The sequence below is a fragment of the Heterocephalus glaber genome, unplaced genomic scaffold (assembly GCF_053883595.1).
Source record: "Heterocephalus glaber isolate CG9 unplaced genomic scaffold, H.glaber_assembly_v1.0 deba00000470, whole genome shotgun sequence".
NCBI lineage: Eukaryota > Metazoa > Chordata > Mammalia > Rodentia > Bathyergidae > Heterocephalus > Heterocephalus glaber.
The window spans coordinates 13014749-13030461 of NW_028258145.1; the positions used below are offsets into that span (position 1 = coordinate 13014749).

The 15713-nt window shown below is 39.5% G+C and overlaps 1 protein-coding gene across 2 annotated transcripts; it reads left to right on the forward strand.

Annotated features, from left to right (window-relative positions):
* Window positions 1-9277: 9277 nt before the first annotated feature.
* On the forward strand, window positions 9278-15293 carry LOC101725767 (interleukin-36 alpha). 2 transcript variants are annotated; one of them, XM_087204237.1, is made up of 5 exons: window positions 9278-9587; window positions 11143-11256; window positions 11739-11878; window positions 13081-13294; window positions 14317-15293. In XM_087204237.1, the coding sequence occupies exons 2-4, from the start codon at window positions 11151-11153 to the stop codon at window positions 13291-13293; spliced, it is 459 nt and encodes a 152-aa protein (XP_087060363.1). In that variant the 5' UTR covers window positions 9278-9587; window positions 11143-11150; the 3' UTR covers window position 13294; window positions 14317-15293. The 2 variants fall into 2 exon arrangements, with proteins under 2 accessions (XP_087060363.1, XP_004844797.1); XM_004844740.3 differs by lacking the exon at window positions 9278-9587 and adding an exon at window positions 10582-11051.
* Window positions 15294-15713: the final 420 nt, after the last annotated feature.

The window sequence follows — 15713 nt, forward strand, 5'->3', positions numbered from 1 at the left end:
TAAAGCAGTAGTGTGATTAGAGCTTGATGTAGGAATTCATCCCATATTTTGGATGGCATCACTCTATCATAAGTTTGGTTTTCTGTACCCAGAAAATCTGGCTGAGTTGTCTTATAGTAGATATTAGCCAGATATGCTTATCTCAAATCTGAAAATATCTACCCACAAATTTGTGATTATCATCCTTTTCCACAGGTGTTTTAGGAACCTGGGATAGTCAGGATTTGTGTAGTACCATATTTCATTATTAGTTTTGCCAAGAGAAAAATTGTCTCTTGGTCCTTTTGATGAGGGGTTTCATTTATATGCCCTTGTGAGACATTAGATATGATAGCAAGACCCAAATTTGTGGCTGTACTTTGTTTTGCTCTATAAATTTTTGGAGCTGCACTCAGCCATTTACATGTCAAGGAGATACCCACTGTGTAACCTAGATGGACTAGAAGTAGGCAACATTCTACAAATCCTCAATGCATCTTTATTAATCTCTTCAGCATATTGGGCTCATTCCTGGAAAACAGTTCCTCCATTGGAGAATTCTGTAAGGGTTAGGAGAAAATGAATTGACCAATTTGATTTGAGCAGATATAGTATGGTTATGAGAGGAGATATATTTAAGCAAAATAAATTTATCTCATTCATCCAGATTTTGATTTTTTTTCATGAATAGTATTTGCATGTCCTCTAAAGGCTTGCAGGAATATTGTTCACAGGTCTCTTGACTCCTTGGTTTCTTGATCTTGTAAAATTTCCAAAGGAACAGGTTAATTCTTGATATGTGAATCCAGGATGCGTGTCCTTGTAGCTTAACAAATGCGGGGGTGCTTAGAAGAATTCTGTAAGAGCCCTTCCATTTAGGGAGGAGCGGGTCTAAAGGTTACCCCCTTTTTCAAACTTTAAGTAGAACCTAATCTCTGGGTTGAATTTTAAAGATATGGGTTATAGAGTCTGCTGCTGGAAGGACTTTACTATAGTGAAGCTTTCGGTACGTGACATAGATTAATTATGTATTTAATCATTTCCCATGGAGTCTGTGGCTAGATCTTAGGTCAAAAAAGCTTTCCATAGAGCGTTTCTTAAGGGCTTAGTTGGGGAGAAGCTTTAGGGGCAAATCTGATCCTTACCAAAGCAATAGGTAATAGTCAAAGCCAAGACTCAAGCTTCTTTACATAATTTTGCCAAGGTGGTTTTACTATGTAAATTAGCCATTTTAACCATTCTTGAAGCCTGAGTGTCCCAAAAGGTTGAAGATCAAAAGTTATTCCCAAAGTTTTGAGGCCTGCTGTGCCACTTTGGAAACAAAGGAAGCCCCATTATCATTCTGAAGTGACTTGGGAATCCCAAACTCAGAAATAATTTCTTTTAACAGGGCTTTATGACTTCTTGGGCTTTTTCAGTCTAGATGAGATGTGCTTGTATTTATCCAGAGAACATAGCATAAAAAAGTAAGAGGTATTTTTATCCCTGGAATGGGAGCATCTGAGTGAATTCTAGTTGACAGTCCTCTCCAAGGAAACTACCTCACCTAGGTTAAGCAAAGGTGAAAGCTTAGCTTTTCTTCCTGAATTGTTGCAGTGGCAAAGAGGGCAAGACTTTCTGACTTCTGGAATAGTGGATTCAAGACTTTTACTTCCCCAAAGCATGGTTGACCAAAGTTGTCAGTACTTTCCCTTCCTAAATGCCATGAATCATGGATTTAATAATATTTTATTGGTCAGTTGGAGTTAATAAAACTTTATGATTTTTCTCCTTATTCCACTAACTGTCTTGCTAGTTCATATCCCTTCTGCCTTGCCCATTCCCTTTCAGTCCCTGAATAGGAAGGGCTTCCTCTTGTACTTGGGGTCAGGAAGCTGTCTGTGAAACATTCCTCCGTGCACTGTGAACTTCCAAGGTATTTTTCTGGACTATGGGAGAATTGCACTTTCATGTTCTCTATTGTGTATTACTGTTACCTGGGTAGGTAATGACACTGCTTGTAGGAGGGGAAGATTCTCAGGCCCATGCTTAATTGAGGAATCTTTTTATTTTATTTTATTTTATTTTGGCTAAGAGTCTCCATTTTCTTCATATGGCTGCATGAGCATGAAGGAGTAAGAAAGCATATCTGAAATCAGTATAGATGTTGACTAGCTTTTATTCACCTAGCTGTAAAGCTCAGGTAAGGGCAATGGTTTCAGCTTTTTATGCTGAGGTGTTTGAAAGAAACACCTTCACCTCAATAGCTTGTTGGAGACTAACAATTGCATAACCTTCCCTCTAGATTCCACTATTTATGTAATTTCTTCCACCAGTGAACCATTCCACACCAGGATTAGCCAAAGTCTTGTTCTTGGATCAGGGCTACTATAGTAAGCATGTTCTATAGTTTCAACACAGAGGTGAGAAGATTGTCTCCTCCTGGGATAGAAAGCAAGGTTGCTGGATTTAAGGTAAGACCTTAACAGTAATTTCTGGAGATTCTAACAGGAGGGCTTGACATTTAGATTGCTGTTCTCCAGTTAGCCATTGGTGTTCTTTAACTTCAAGGACACTTTGGACCTGATGGGGGGTTTGGACTTCTAGTGGGTGTCCTAACATTAATTTAGTAGCCTCAACAGCTATGTGGCAGCTACAGGATGTAGGCATCCTGGTCATCCAAATGACAAAGGGTCTAATCATTTAGAAAAATAAGATACAGATTAAAGAATATCTCCCAATCTTTGGATAAGGACCCCCAATGATATGCCCTGTTTTTCAGCTACATAGAGAGTAAGTGGGTTATTTAAATCAGGAATTCTTAAAGCTGAAGCAGGCAGCTTTAAAAATTTCTCTTGCTGGCTTCTGGTCCAATCTAGCAGTTCATACTCAGGCCCTTATGTGGGCTCAAAGAGCATCTTAGGTATGAATCCAAAACTGGGGATCCAAATTCTGCAAAATACAAGATACCTAGGAAGGCCCTGCATTGTCTTTTAGTTTGTGGTGACCCTCATTTTAAGAGGACCTCCTTTCAGAGGTGAGAGTTTGTTCCCCTGGAGTCAAAAATATGTACTTAACTTTTTTTTTTTTTGATACCAGGGATCGAACCTGGGCCATTGTGCTTGCGAGGCAGGCGGTGGAACCACTGAGCTAAATCTCCAGCCCTGTACTTAACTTTTTGTTTTTGTTTTTGTTTTTTTGGTACCAGGGATCGAACTCGGGACCTTGTGCTTGCGAGGCAGACACTGGAACCACTGAGCTATTTAACTTTTTGATGACATGTGTATTTATGTTTTTGCTGAGACATCTGAGCCTTTTGTATCCTGCAACCCTTGAGAAGTGTGTTAATCAGAGTCCAGTTTTGTAGGGCTACCCATAGGAAAATTATCTACATGTTGAAGTAGTGCTCCATTTTAAAATTTATACATCATCCCTTTACCAAAGCATTTCCAAATAAGGGGGATATTTCCGAAGCCTTGAGTTAGTGCAGCCCAGTATACTGGGCAGTTCCCATAGTATCAGGACCATTCAAAAGCAAATAGATATTGTGAGTAAGGGTATAATGGGATGCAAAAGAAGGCATCTTTAAGATCTAAAACAGTAAACCATGTAGTTTCACTTAGAATTTGGATTAAAATAGTATATGGTTAGGAACCATATGGTAGAATGAAATTATAACTTCATTAACAGCCCACAAATCTTGCATTTCTCTATATTTCCCATTTGGTTTTAGGACAGAAGAGTGGGAAGTTTGCATGGAGACTGTCAATGCATCAAAAGGCCATATTTGAAGGATTTAGAAACTAGAGGCTGAAGTCCTTGGTAGGCCTCTGGTTTAATGAGATAGTCTCATCTATGAGAATAGACATTAGGGTCTTTTAAAGAAGTAACAAAAGGCTGAGGATGAACTATCCTTCCTGGGGTTTTAGTATATCAGGCTCGTGGATGCACTTTTGAGAGAATTTCCCTAGGATTATCTCTAAGTATATTGTCTTAGGGTTTGATGTTAATGTAACTAAAAATGGAGGTGAATATTTTGTTGCCAGATAAGATGTTACTACTAAGGAGGCAAAAATCTCTTCCTAATAGTGTAGCAGGACATTCTGGGAAAAATAAGAAGGTCTAAGTGAAAATCAGCTTCCTGAATCTGTAGGTTAAAGGGATCTTAAAGTATTTGCTCTTAGGGATATTGTGAATGCCAGTCACAGCATAGATCTTTTTAGAAAAGAGTCCACGGAATTTCAGTAAGGCAGAAAATGAAGCCCTAGTGTCTAAAAGAAAATTAATATGTATTTGTTCCTGCCCCATCAAGATTTATCTAAGATTCTTGTTGAGTGATGTTCCCTTTGTTGAGAGGGGCTTTGAGAGCTCAGGCACTATCAGTCTTCCAAGGCAGTCAGAATGGAAGCAGATGGCCTTTCCTCCCTTTGGAGGTGAGAGTAGTCTTGCTTCCAGTGTTTTTCCTCTTTGCAGAGGGCTCGTATCCCAGCTGAAGAAAGACCCCATTAGCTGTAGTTCTTACTCTGGGTATACAGGCTCTCCATAGTGGTAGCAGTCATCTGGTTTCATATTTTTCACTCTTGCGTGTAGAGTCTTTGAATTTCTCTGAGGAGGCAGGATTTTATTTTCTAATGGCAAAGCAAGTAACTGGGCCTGTTCTTCTGTCTGTAGTCATTTACTCTGGGCCTTGGGGGCTGCATCTATTTTGTTCCTACTGTTGATGACCTTAAAGGCAAAAGGTTAAATGTTTATTAATAGGGGTCAGAGTACTCATAACATGCTTCTGAAGTTATCTACAAATGTCTGGGGCAGACTGGCCAATAAAATATGTTCCCCATAAAATTTGTTAAGCCTCTGAGTTAAGATCAATATTCATATATTTACAGAGTTTCAGTGTGATTTCTTTAATCTTTTCATATTTGGCTGGCTTATTCATGCATCTTTTCATTTACTCAACGAGACATGTAATCATATTATTGGGTTTCTTATGACTCTCACTTCTAATCTGATATTGCCAATTAGTAGCTTGCTGAGTGATATCAATTATGCCCACATCCTTACTATTATTCTGGGCATTTTCTTCAACATGAGCTTGTGCTGCTGACCATATATGAACTTTTTCCTCAGAGGTGCAGCAGGTGGAAAATAGTACTTGATGATCAGTCCAAGATAAGTCATATGTTACAGTCATGGTCTGACACTCATATGTTAATCTGTTTGGGTCCTCTGAAAACCATCCCAATTTTTGTTTACATTGGGCCAGATCATTTATAGAGAAAGGAATATATATTCTCATAATACCATGTCCCCCCTTGAGATATCTTGAAGCTGACACATATTAGAAGGTTTTGAGTCAATCAGAAGAAGATAAGAGGTACCACTTCTTGTTACAAAATAGATGCAAGGATGGATTCTTAGACTATGGGGGATGGATAGGTTGATAAGCAGATGGAGTTGGGGAAGAGGCCCTAGGAGAATTAGAGTAGAGGAAGCTGCTAAAACTAGGTTTTGGGTCTTCTTGGGAGACCTTTGAAGTCACTGTTGACTCTGCTATTTGGGCAATAAGCATCTGGATACTTAAGAGCTCATCTACAAGTTCTGATTTTGTTTTGGCTGGTTCTGTTGGTGCAGGGCATAAAAGATTGTACATGATCCTTGTGAGTTTGAGTCTTGATATAGGATCACAAAAACCTTGACATACACGACTTCTGTCCATTTTTCTTCCCTCTTACAAAACAAACCAAGCTGGAGTATGTGTTGAAATTTAAAGTTTTGTTTTGCAGCCACATCCCTGCATGTCTCTAATTTATATTAAGTCCTGCCTGAGATACAAAGGAAAATAATATTTTACCTTTTTAAATCCTCCATTTTAAAATGAGCACAATTTTGTAAAATACAACCTAAAGGTTGCATTTCAGGGATAGACACTGAGTTAGACATAATCTATTAAGATGTACTGCATGTCTTTAAGATCTCCCTTGTGCACCTCTGAAAAGAGATAAAGAAAAAAGACAGGATCCATTTAAATTCCTGGGGTCAGACTGCCCAAGCATCCTGCCCCAACTCTTCTGGGGTCCAACTGCCTGCACAGCCTCTCCTAACTTTCTGTCATAACTAGTCCATGTATCCCTGACAGTCATGCAGATATCTGTCCTATTACTTTTTTAACTAGAGAATGAGCATCCTTGCCCTTGGCATAGAGCTACTTCCAGGCTTTGAGTCCCCTACAAGTATGCAAAAACTTATTTGCATCTTTCACAATAGATCAGAAAGACAGGAACAGGAAGTCATATTCAACAGTTGGACTTTATTCAAAGTCACTGCAAAGGTCTTAATATTTAGGGACCTGTAATATATGCAGAGGACTTATGGAGGGTGTAAAACATCTGGGGATGCTTCTGTCTATTGTATCTAAAAGCACATATAGGTTTTAGATAGGGAGATAAACATGACATTAAAATTATAAAAATTATAAAAATACCAAAACTAAATAAGGTGGAGAGAGGGTGCAAACAGGCATGACAGAAGCAACCCAGTAAGATCCCAGAAGAGCATTATAAGTAACTGTAGACTAGAGTAGATGGCTTTAGGACCTAGGAAGATCATGAAGGATGCATCATGGACAACCGCAACAGGCTGAAATGGAGTCCTTCTCTAGGGAGTCTGTGGACAAAGCCCTGAGGGCACACATCTTTAAGGTGTGGCTCAGTGGAGGGAGAATGTTTGTCCCATTCCCCTTTCTTGGCACAGCTTGGCATGGCTGACTTGGGAGGAGAGGGAAATGGCTGCATTCTGGCTAGTCATGCCACGTCGGTGAGTCACCTTTCATCTTTTATTTCCCCAATGCATCAGCAGAAATTACAGGGAGCACCTGTAATTACAGAAAACACACTTTGTGTGGTGTTGCTGGCAGGAGAGGAGGAGAGACTGGCAGGATTTGAATCTTTGTCAATCCAGTAGTTTGGGGATGATTTAATTTCCTCTCTGATCAGCATCAACACAAAGTCTGGACACACAGGATGGGTGCCACTCTTTCTCTCCCAGGGACCGTAATAGTAACTGTTCCCTGGAGATGTAAGGAACTTCAGAACTCCCAAGCTCTCATTAATCTCCCTCCATACTTTAGCTCCCTACTTCTCCCTGATAATTAACATCAAGAAAAGATAAAGTGTTTGAATTTCCCAACAGGTGAGACCATGGAACTGGAGAGAAGGAACAAGACTGAGATGAGTTTTGTTGTTGTTTTGTTTTGTGGAACAACAACAAAAGAAAGAAACCCAATAAATTCCTTTAAGGTGTGAGTACTTAGACTCTACCAGTTCCCAGGATAGCACTGGCTATCACATAAAGGGCCACTTCCATTTGCATGTCTTAGAATATGTTCCCAGCCACTCATAAAGGGGATCCATGGGATTAGTGAACTGAGCTTATGTCCTAAAATTTTGGGAGTAAGAGAGGTGAGGGAGGAAGAGAGAAAGAGGAATAAAAGAGTAATTTAATGTATCTCCTTTTATCTAATGTGTTTAGAATCCAAAGATGTGGATGATTTATGGAAATAGCTTCACCAAGCGTCATCCATCCTGTATCCACCATGCCTCAGCACTAGTCTTCCCAGACTGGGGGCATGAGAAAACTTTTGATAGAGACATGAGATGGGTCTATCCTTATTTGTGTCACCCTGGTGAGCAAGTTTTAGTTCCACCTGACTCTAGTGGCAATGCATTCTTTTAGATCCACATGCAGCCCCCAGCTCTCTTGCCATAGCCACTGTGTTTATGTGCCCATCATGCCAGTTTTAGAGTGGCTGATGATCAAGATAGCCTAACATCAACTAGTAGTCATTGTGCCTGCTTGGTTGTTCAGCAGTTCTTCTTTAGTTGATATTTCCTGGTGGGTATTAATATAAAATACAAACTTTACTTCTGTGCCACTCTCATATATCCATTCATATGCCTTTACTTTATATCTGCTTTTCTTTCAGTCTTCTGACCAGTCAGCCAGGTTGTTGTGTACAGTCCAGGATACTGTATACATTCTACCCCGGGCCACTTTTATTTCCATACAAAGTGAGTGATCAGTAGCAATATTTGTAATTCTGTCCACTGAAGATTTTCCCTTTTTTTAGTCTTTCAAAGCACCCCAACTGACTCAAGTGAGGCTGTGATACAGCTGCCATTAATTTTTGTTTCCATCCCCCAATTGAAGTGACTGTAAACCAAGCTTGGGCCTTTTTTCTACTCATTCATCTGGTTGTATGGGACTACACAACTATAGAAATAAGATAAAGGAAGGACGCTGGTGCAACTTTGGTGAGAGATATGGGGGTCTGGACTACTTTCTCATGCATCTTATACTTGCCCTACATAGGCTCAATAATGGATGTATCATTCCTATTTCACAATGAACTGCTTTGAGGAATGTCTGACTTTGTGATTTGATGGTTTTAAGGAATCAAATAAAAATAGACAGATCTGGGTGGTAGATCTCTTGGTGCCTCATATCCAAGCTTTCTGTCTCCAACAGGGCTCAGGAACAGATCAAGAACTGTTTTACCAAAAATGTATGTTTCTTTGCTATCAAGAATTCTCTTTCTGAAACACATTCTTCATTATTCCATTAAGTAAGCCTCTGCTTGTGATGAACTTTGAGTTTCTTTTTGAGAACAACTTGATTTGCCTTTAATCTGGAAATGAATTTTGATGAGTATAGAATCCAGCATCTGAGATGTTGTTCTACTGTCTTCTGGTTTTCACTGATAAAATTGAGAAGTCAATTGTCAGTTTTTTGTTCCCTTGAAGGAAATGCTTTTTTAGTATTTGCTACTTTTAATATTCAATAATTGTCTTTGGTTCTATGAAATTTCATTCTGATAAATTTAAATGTGCATGCCTTTTTATTTATTTATACCACTTGGGATTTATGGTGTTTCTTGAACATGAGCCTGTGTCCTCATCAGTTTGAGGATGTCCCCAATTATTTTCTCTTTAAATAATGATTCTGTCCTATTTTGTCTTTTCCTGCTGTAACTCCAAACAATGTTCTAGACTTCCTGACTTCATTCTTCACACATTTTCTACCTTCTGATTTTTCTTGCTTTTCTGTGTCTTTGCTGCAGTGTGTATCTCTTCTCTTTCAAAATCTTCCAATTTACTAATTCTCTGTTATGCTATACAGTTATGCTTTTGCTATCCTGTTTTCTTTTTCTTCTTTTTGTGAGTACTTTGAGGTGAAAATGCTTGTGAGGGCCTGTCTATGGCCACAGATTTCCTGCAAAGGCTTCCTTTTTACCTTTTCTTCTTATTTGTTTTGTGACAAGACAGAGCATTCCATGGTTCACAGAGATTGGAGAAAGGCACAGGAGGGTCCAGATCTTATGAGCTAACACTTCTCAAGCCCCAGATATTCCCTGGGCCCTGATCTCTTTCTTTTTGTGCTGATGTGACTACATTACTAAGCACAAGTGTGGGCTATACACACAGAACATTTAACATTTTAATGCTCCTTTGTTTCAGATCTTGATTCCATAAGTCTGGGGTAGGATCTGAAATTCTGAGTTTCTGACAAGCTGCTAGAGAATGCCAGTACATCACCCACAGATCACACTTTGTGTATAAAAGATGTGCAAAATTGTAAGTTGTAAAGCATAATTCTGAACACATATCTTTTGAATATAAGTTTCATATAAGTTTCTTGCTTTTGTATACCCAAATACTGTCTTAGTTTGGGTTTTCCCCAAGGAAGACCTTGGATACAGGGAGCTTATTTAGAAGCTGATCTAAGAAAACCATTAAAGAGAATTCTAGTTATCTTTATGAGCAACTGGGGCTGTAACCCAGTGTGGATGCTCTGAGAAGCCTTAGTATTTTTCCATTAGTAGACAGGGAGGCTGGAATATTTATCCACCAGAATGTCCCCAACAGTCCCTTTACCCTTTGGTAGAATTTGTTCCTGAGATACAAACTCTTCAAATGTGAAACTGACAGGTGTTGGGATCTGACATGGAGACTGTGAACTCATAGGCATGGAAATAGCATCAACAGCATTGCCTCAACTTCCCGTCATAGAAGGGCTAATGTAAGGCATTGAAAGCTCACAGCACCTGGCATCTGGCTCCCTTCCTGTATAATAAGATAGTGACCTAGAGTCTACTCACTGAGTGTGGCCATGTATTCAAGGGCTTGCTCTGGGTGATGCTGTTTAGTGGAGATCCTGCATGTATGGTGGTTATGAGAAACTCAGGAGGATCCCCAGTGACCAGCCTTTTCCTAGTCTGAGATCAGCATAGAACATGGTGACTATGAACAAGGAGTGGTTTGAAGCCACATAGGTCCTAAAAGACTAGCCCCCTCCTCAGTCAAGCTTGCTTGAGGTTTCTACTGTTAGCCATAACATCCCAGTGTGTCATTTTACATCATCAGAATATAGTCATTGGCTTTGGGACACTCCCATAACGTTTCCTTCCTCAAAGTGAGTATCTGTAACTATATTTCCTGGTTATTGCTCTTACAGGGTTAGCATGTCCTTCTTTTCAAGGGTGTATGGATTACAACTTGCTGTAGCTGACATTTATTCATATAAGCACTCAGTGAATCCTCCTCTAGTAGCAGGAACTGGCAATTATCCAGGGTGCAGTTTTGGTCTTAATGAGGTGGAACCTACTTCCTTCTCTGTGTGAATAAAAGGTGTGGACCTTAGTAGAACCTGTCAGAACACCTGAGTGTAGCAAAAGACATAGTGCCTAATAATAGAGCCTTGGGTCCTCTGTAAACAGGTTGCAGCCTGTAGCTGGGAGCCTGGTAACCTCTGATTCTCTCATGCCTCTGGATCTCTGGCCTCAGTGCTCTCTGTGCTCTTAGAACTCTGGTTTTAGGCCTCAGTAGGAGTCATAGGTGTAACTGCTTCTGCTGAGAAGTAGATTGGGTCCAAGAAGCTAGAAGTGCAGATTCTAGCTGGGGTCACTGTAGATCTGTCTCTCTGACTCAGGGTCAGATTGTGGGTTAGGACAGACTTAAATCCTCTCCTGGGGGTTGGTTTACACATAAACGACTTCAGTGCTGGGAAGCTCTGAAACAACACCAACATGCTGTCCAGAGGTAAAGATGCTCATGGAAGGGCAAAGAAGTGGAATGGGGGGGCATTCTGTGCCTTTGTTCTCACATATTTTCATTTTGACTTTCTCTACAGAATTATCCATGAGAATACCTTTCCAGAGGCACATTCAGGATTTTGATCAACGTGTGTGGGTCCTTCAGGGCCAGACCCTCACAATGGTCCCAAGGAAGGCAAATGTGGTTCCAGGTGGGGGCCCAAGGCTGGTTGCAGGCAATCCTTTTGGCCAGTGCCATTGTGGGTTGGGGTCAGCCTTCATTTCACAGTAGGTGTGTTAACTGAGCTTGTCTAGAGAGAAAAGCATTGTATGGTGATTGTGAATACAGGATGGTCAGAGAATTGTCTGTGACTATTGGAATGAGTCAGAGAGAAGAGAGATGATTTGAGGGAGACTAAAGAGTTAGCTGTAGGAAAGGGTGGAAGACTTTCTGTAAAACTTGTAAAGAATTTGATCTATGGAAATATTGGTTTTTGGATCCACAAGAGGCTTTTCTGATGGAAGGAGTTCACTAAAGATGGGATGAATCTGAGGGCTGGGTGGTTAGTGGTGGGGTGACCACTTTGTAAGCACTGGTTAGCAGATTCCAATCTCTGTTGCTCCTGAAACTCCGGTTCAGAGATGCCGTGTTGGAAACATAACCTGAAGTCCACTTTCTGCATTATGTTCCCAGTCACTGTTGATTTATATCCATGCAAACATCTGGAGACTCTTGAGAAGGGCAGAGGGGATCCCATGTACCTGGGACTGAAGGAGCCACAATTTAGCTTGTTCTGCACTAAGGCTGGGGAACAGACTGTGCTGCAGCTTAATGTGAGTACAGAAAAACAGGGTCTTCTCTCACCTGACTGGGAGAGAGGAGTCTCTGCTTTAAAAGGTGCCATTTTGTGGAAATTCTGATTTTAGAATCTTTTAAAAGACAATCTGTTGATTATCCTTATGCATATTTATTTTTGGACTTCTTTGGATTACATGTATTGTGAAAGAATAAGAAAAATATAGGGAGTATTATAAAATTTGCTTCCTAAAATCACTTTTTATTTCATTTTACAAAAATGATTTGGCAAAAGGGGAAAGCTTTTACAGTTATCCTTAACTTTCATAGAACACACACACACAGAGACACAAACACATACACATATGCATGCACACAGGCACGCACAAATGGTAAAACCAAACCAACAAGGATATTTTTAGCAGTTACAAGTCGATGAGTTTATTAAACTCTCTTCTTGACAAAGAATAGTTTTCAATTTTAAGTGAACAATGATAAATCTCTGTAACAAACATTTTAATAATCCTGATGTTTCCATTATTAAAAATATCTAAATACTATACATTATAGAAAGACAATTAAACTAGGCCTCTGGATATTATAGAAATTATTGTTGACTTTTTCAATAAAGAAACATAGGCAGATATTTGTTATGATGACAAGATATAAAACAATGGCTTTCAACTAGGGATGATTTTGCTCCCTGGACATTTGTCAAAATCTGCATATGTTTGGTTGAGACACTAGGGATGGGGGTGTGCTACTTTCGCCTAGAAGGTAGAAATCAGGAATGTAATTAAACAGTCTGTAATGCACAGAAAAACCCCTGACAACAAAGAATTATCTTGCCCAAAATATCAGCAGTACTGAGGTTGGAGAAAACTGACATAAATAATTATGTTTTTATTCAGAATTAAATATTCTTTCAGTGTTTCCATTTATCAGTAAATATATAATGGCAAAACCAGTACTTCATGTTCTCAAAAACTTGTATGTCAACAACGTCTTCCTTATGTTAAGGGTCATGAAAATTTGTGACCTGAGCTTTTCACTATACTCTTAATGTATGTAATAGTATTTGGGGTGTCTGATTCTTAATGCTATGGTATGAAATGAAGGCCTCTATCCCTGCTCTAGAGAATGGGGAATAGAATCTTAGACATGAAACATCAGAGTGCAAGGAATGTGGAATAGTTCCCATGGTTACCTTTCTCCCTGGGCTCTCCTTCTCACCTTTCAGAAAAAGAAAATAAAGGATCTGTATGATGAACCCCAGCCTGAGAAACCCTTTCTCTTTTATCACAAAGAAGTTGGCAGCACCTCAACCTTTGAGTCTGCAGCCTTCTCTGGCTGGTTCATTGCCACTGGCTCCAACGGAGAATGTCCAATCTTTATGACCCAAGAAGTGGGGAAAACTCATGTCACTGAATTTGTGTTGACTACATTGAGCTAAGGTCAGTTGAGTTGGGGGTTGATCCCCATGCAGAGAATATTGCCTTGACTTCCTCAATTCTAGCTTCCAAAGTGCTTTGGACATAAACATTGTCATAATGACCCACCCCACAAGGGTAGGCAGAATTTCCACAATTGTGTCCTATTTTCAGAACTAGAAATCAGGTTAAATGGGGAATAAGCAGAAGAATCTTTTTTTTTCCCTTAAATTCTTTTATTTGTACATTTTAGGTAAACAACACATTTACATTTATCATTGGGTGCTTATACCTGTACATGATGTATCTTGGTTCTTATTTTTTCCCCATTACCTGTGTTTCCTTCACCCCTCCACCCTTTCCTATCTACATAGACTTCGTTTCCATTTTTCACTTTTCTCATAATTTTTCCTTTCCCTCCTTTACTTTCCCCTTCCCCTCCCACCATCCCTACCCCTTTGGACCTTTTCTTCCTATTTCAAGTTATCTATTATACCTTTTAGTCCTTATGTACACTCTCAGTTTTTCACACTAGAGAAACTATTTGGTATTTACACATGTGCGTCTTCTTTATTTCACTTAAGAGTATGGCCTCAATATACATCCATTTAGCTATAAATGTCTCTAGTTTCTCATTCTTTATGGCTGAGTAGTATTCCATTTTATAAAAAACCCCCACGTCTTCTTTATCCAGTGTCTAGTTGATGGGCACTTCGGCTGTTTCCAAGCTTTAGCTATTATGAACTGTGCAAGCAGAAGAGTCTTAAACCATAAAAGGAAGAGAAAATTTGTTAGGCTTTCTGTCCAAAGATATCTTGGTGCCCCTCAATATATCCATGAAGTGACTTAAGTGCTGGTTCAGGTTCATGGGAAATGGCTGTGGGAAATTGAGGGCCTTTGGCATGACCGCATAGCTAAACTATTATACCCTTCAAACAATAAGAAACCCTACACAAACAATAAGAAAGCTCTATTTAATGTACTTGTTAGTAATATGCCTAATAAGAAATGGTGACTATTTTAATTCCAGGTTTCTGAATTTTCAGATACAATGCCCTGTGGTTAAAGCAAGACCTTTTGGATCCTGACAAGAAGAACCAAATATAGAAGTCACAACAAAAAAGAGAAACCAAAAAGAAAGCTGAGCTCTTTCTTGGCTGTATTTTCATGGTGGTTTGGATGCAGAACTGCTGATGTTCATGATGTCTTCATCCAGAGCACTACCACTGGGTTTTAGAAGGAGATAACTTTATGGAATAAATATTTTTTTATTTCAATTTCCCTGTTATGAACAGAATGGCTTTAATGGAAAGTCTTGAACTGATGAAGAGCTTTAGAGTTTGTAAAGGAAGTTCACATGACATCTCTAATCCTTAAGAGGAATCCATGTTTGTTTTTGTTTTTGTGGTACCGGGGATCGAACTTGGGACCTTGTGCTTTAGAGGCAGATGGCAGAACCACTGAACTAAATCCTCAAAGTTGGAATCCATAAGTTTGTTGGGGACTGTGTATCTTTTTAAACCAGGTTCTCCTAAGCCCAAATACTGGCATGGGTGGGACAAAAAGGGCTCTGTTTATAGAAACTATTCTCTAGATTTCATCGTACAATGGAGATGCATGGCCAATTGGAAACTCTCCTGCCCCACTCTAGAAAGTCTCCTGTGGATTTTTCATGTAAGTTCACAAAGCAAAAGCTGATACTGAGGCAGGAGTTTAGGGCATGGCAGGCTACCTGGAAAGCTGGATATAACCTGAAAATTACAAAGAACTGGAAGGGAGGCAAAACAGCAGCATGTAACTTGTCAATCAAGGAAAGCTGTCAAGACATGTACAGACAGCTTCAGATGGATTGGATCTGAACAGATATAAAAGACAGCAATGACCGACTTCAGAATTGCTGCTGTCTTCCTGTTTCTGCAGTGGCTTGATTTGCATGCAGAATATATCTCTTCTTGAATTTCTCTTTTTCTTTATGTTTTCATTTTTTCTTTTACTTTAAATAAAAGTTGTATTTTCACATTTATCAACTGTCCTGGCCAATTCATTGGGCAGGATAACAAGAGCCTAGAACCACTGGACACCAATCCATCTGGTGACAATATGACTCTCAGTCATCATGAGCATATTTATTTATTTATTTATTTATTGTACCAGGGATCAAACTCAGGACCTTGTGCTTGTGAGGCAGACAGTGGCACCACTGAGCTAAATCCCTGGCCCCATGAGGGTATTTATTTTGAAAGCTTGTCCTTTCCTCTATCTTTCATTTTTTTATTTTTTACTTAAATTCTTTTATTGGTACATTTGAGGTATACAACACATTTACATTTATCTTTGGGTGCTTGTACCTGTACATGATGTATCTTGGTTCTTATTTTTTCCCCATTACCTGTGCGCCTTTCACCCCTCCACCCTTCCCTATTTACATACTTCATTTCCATTT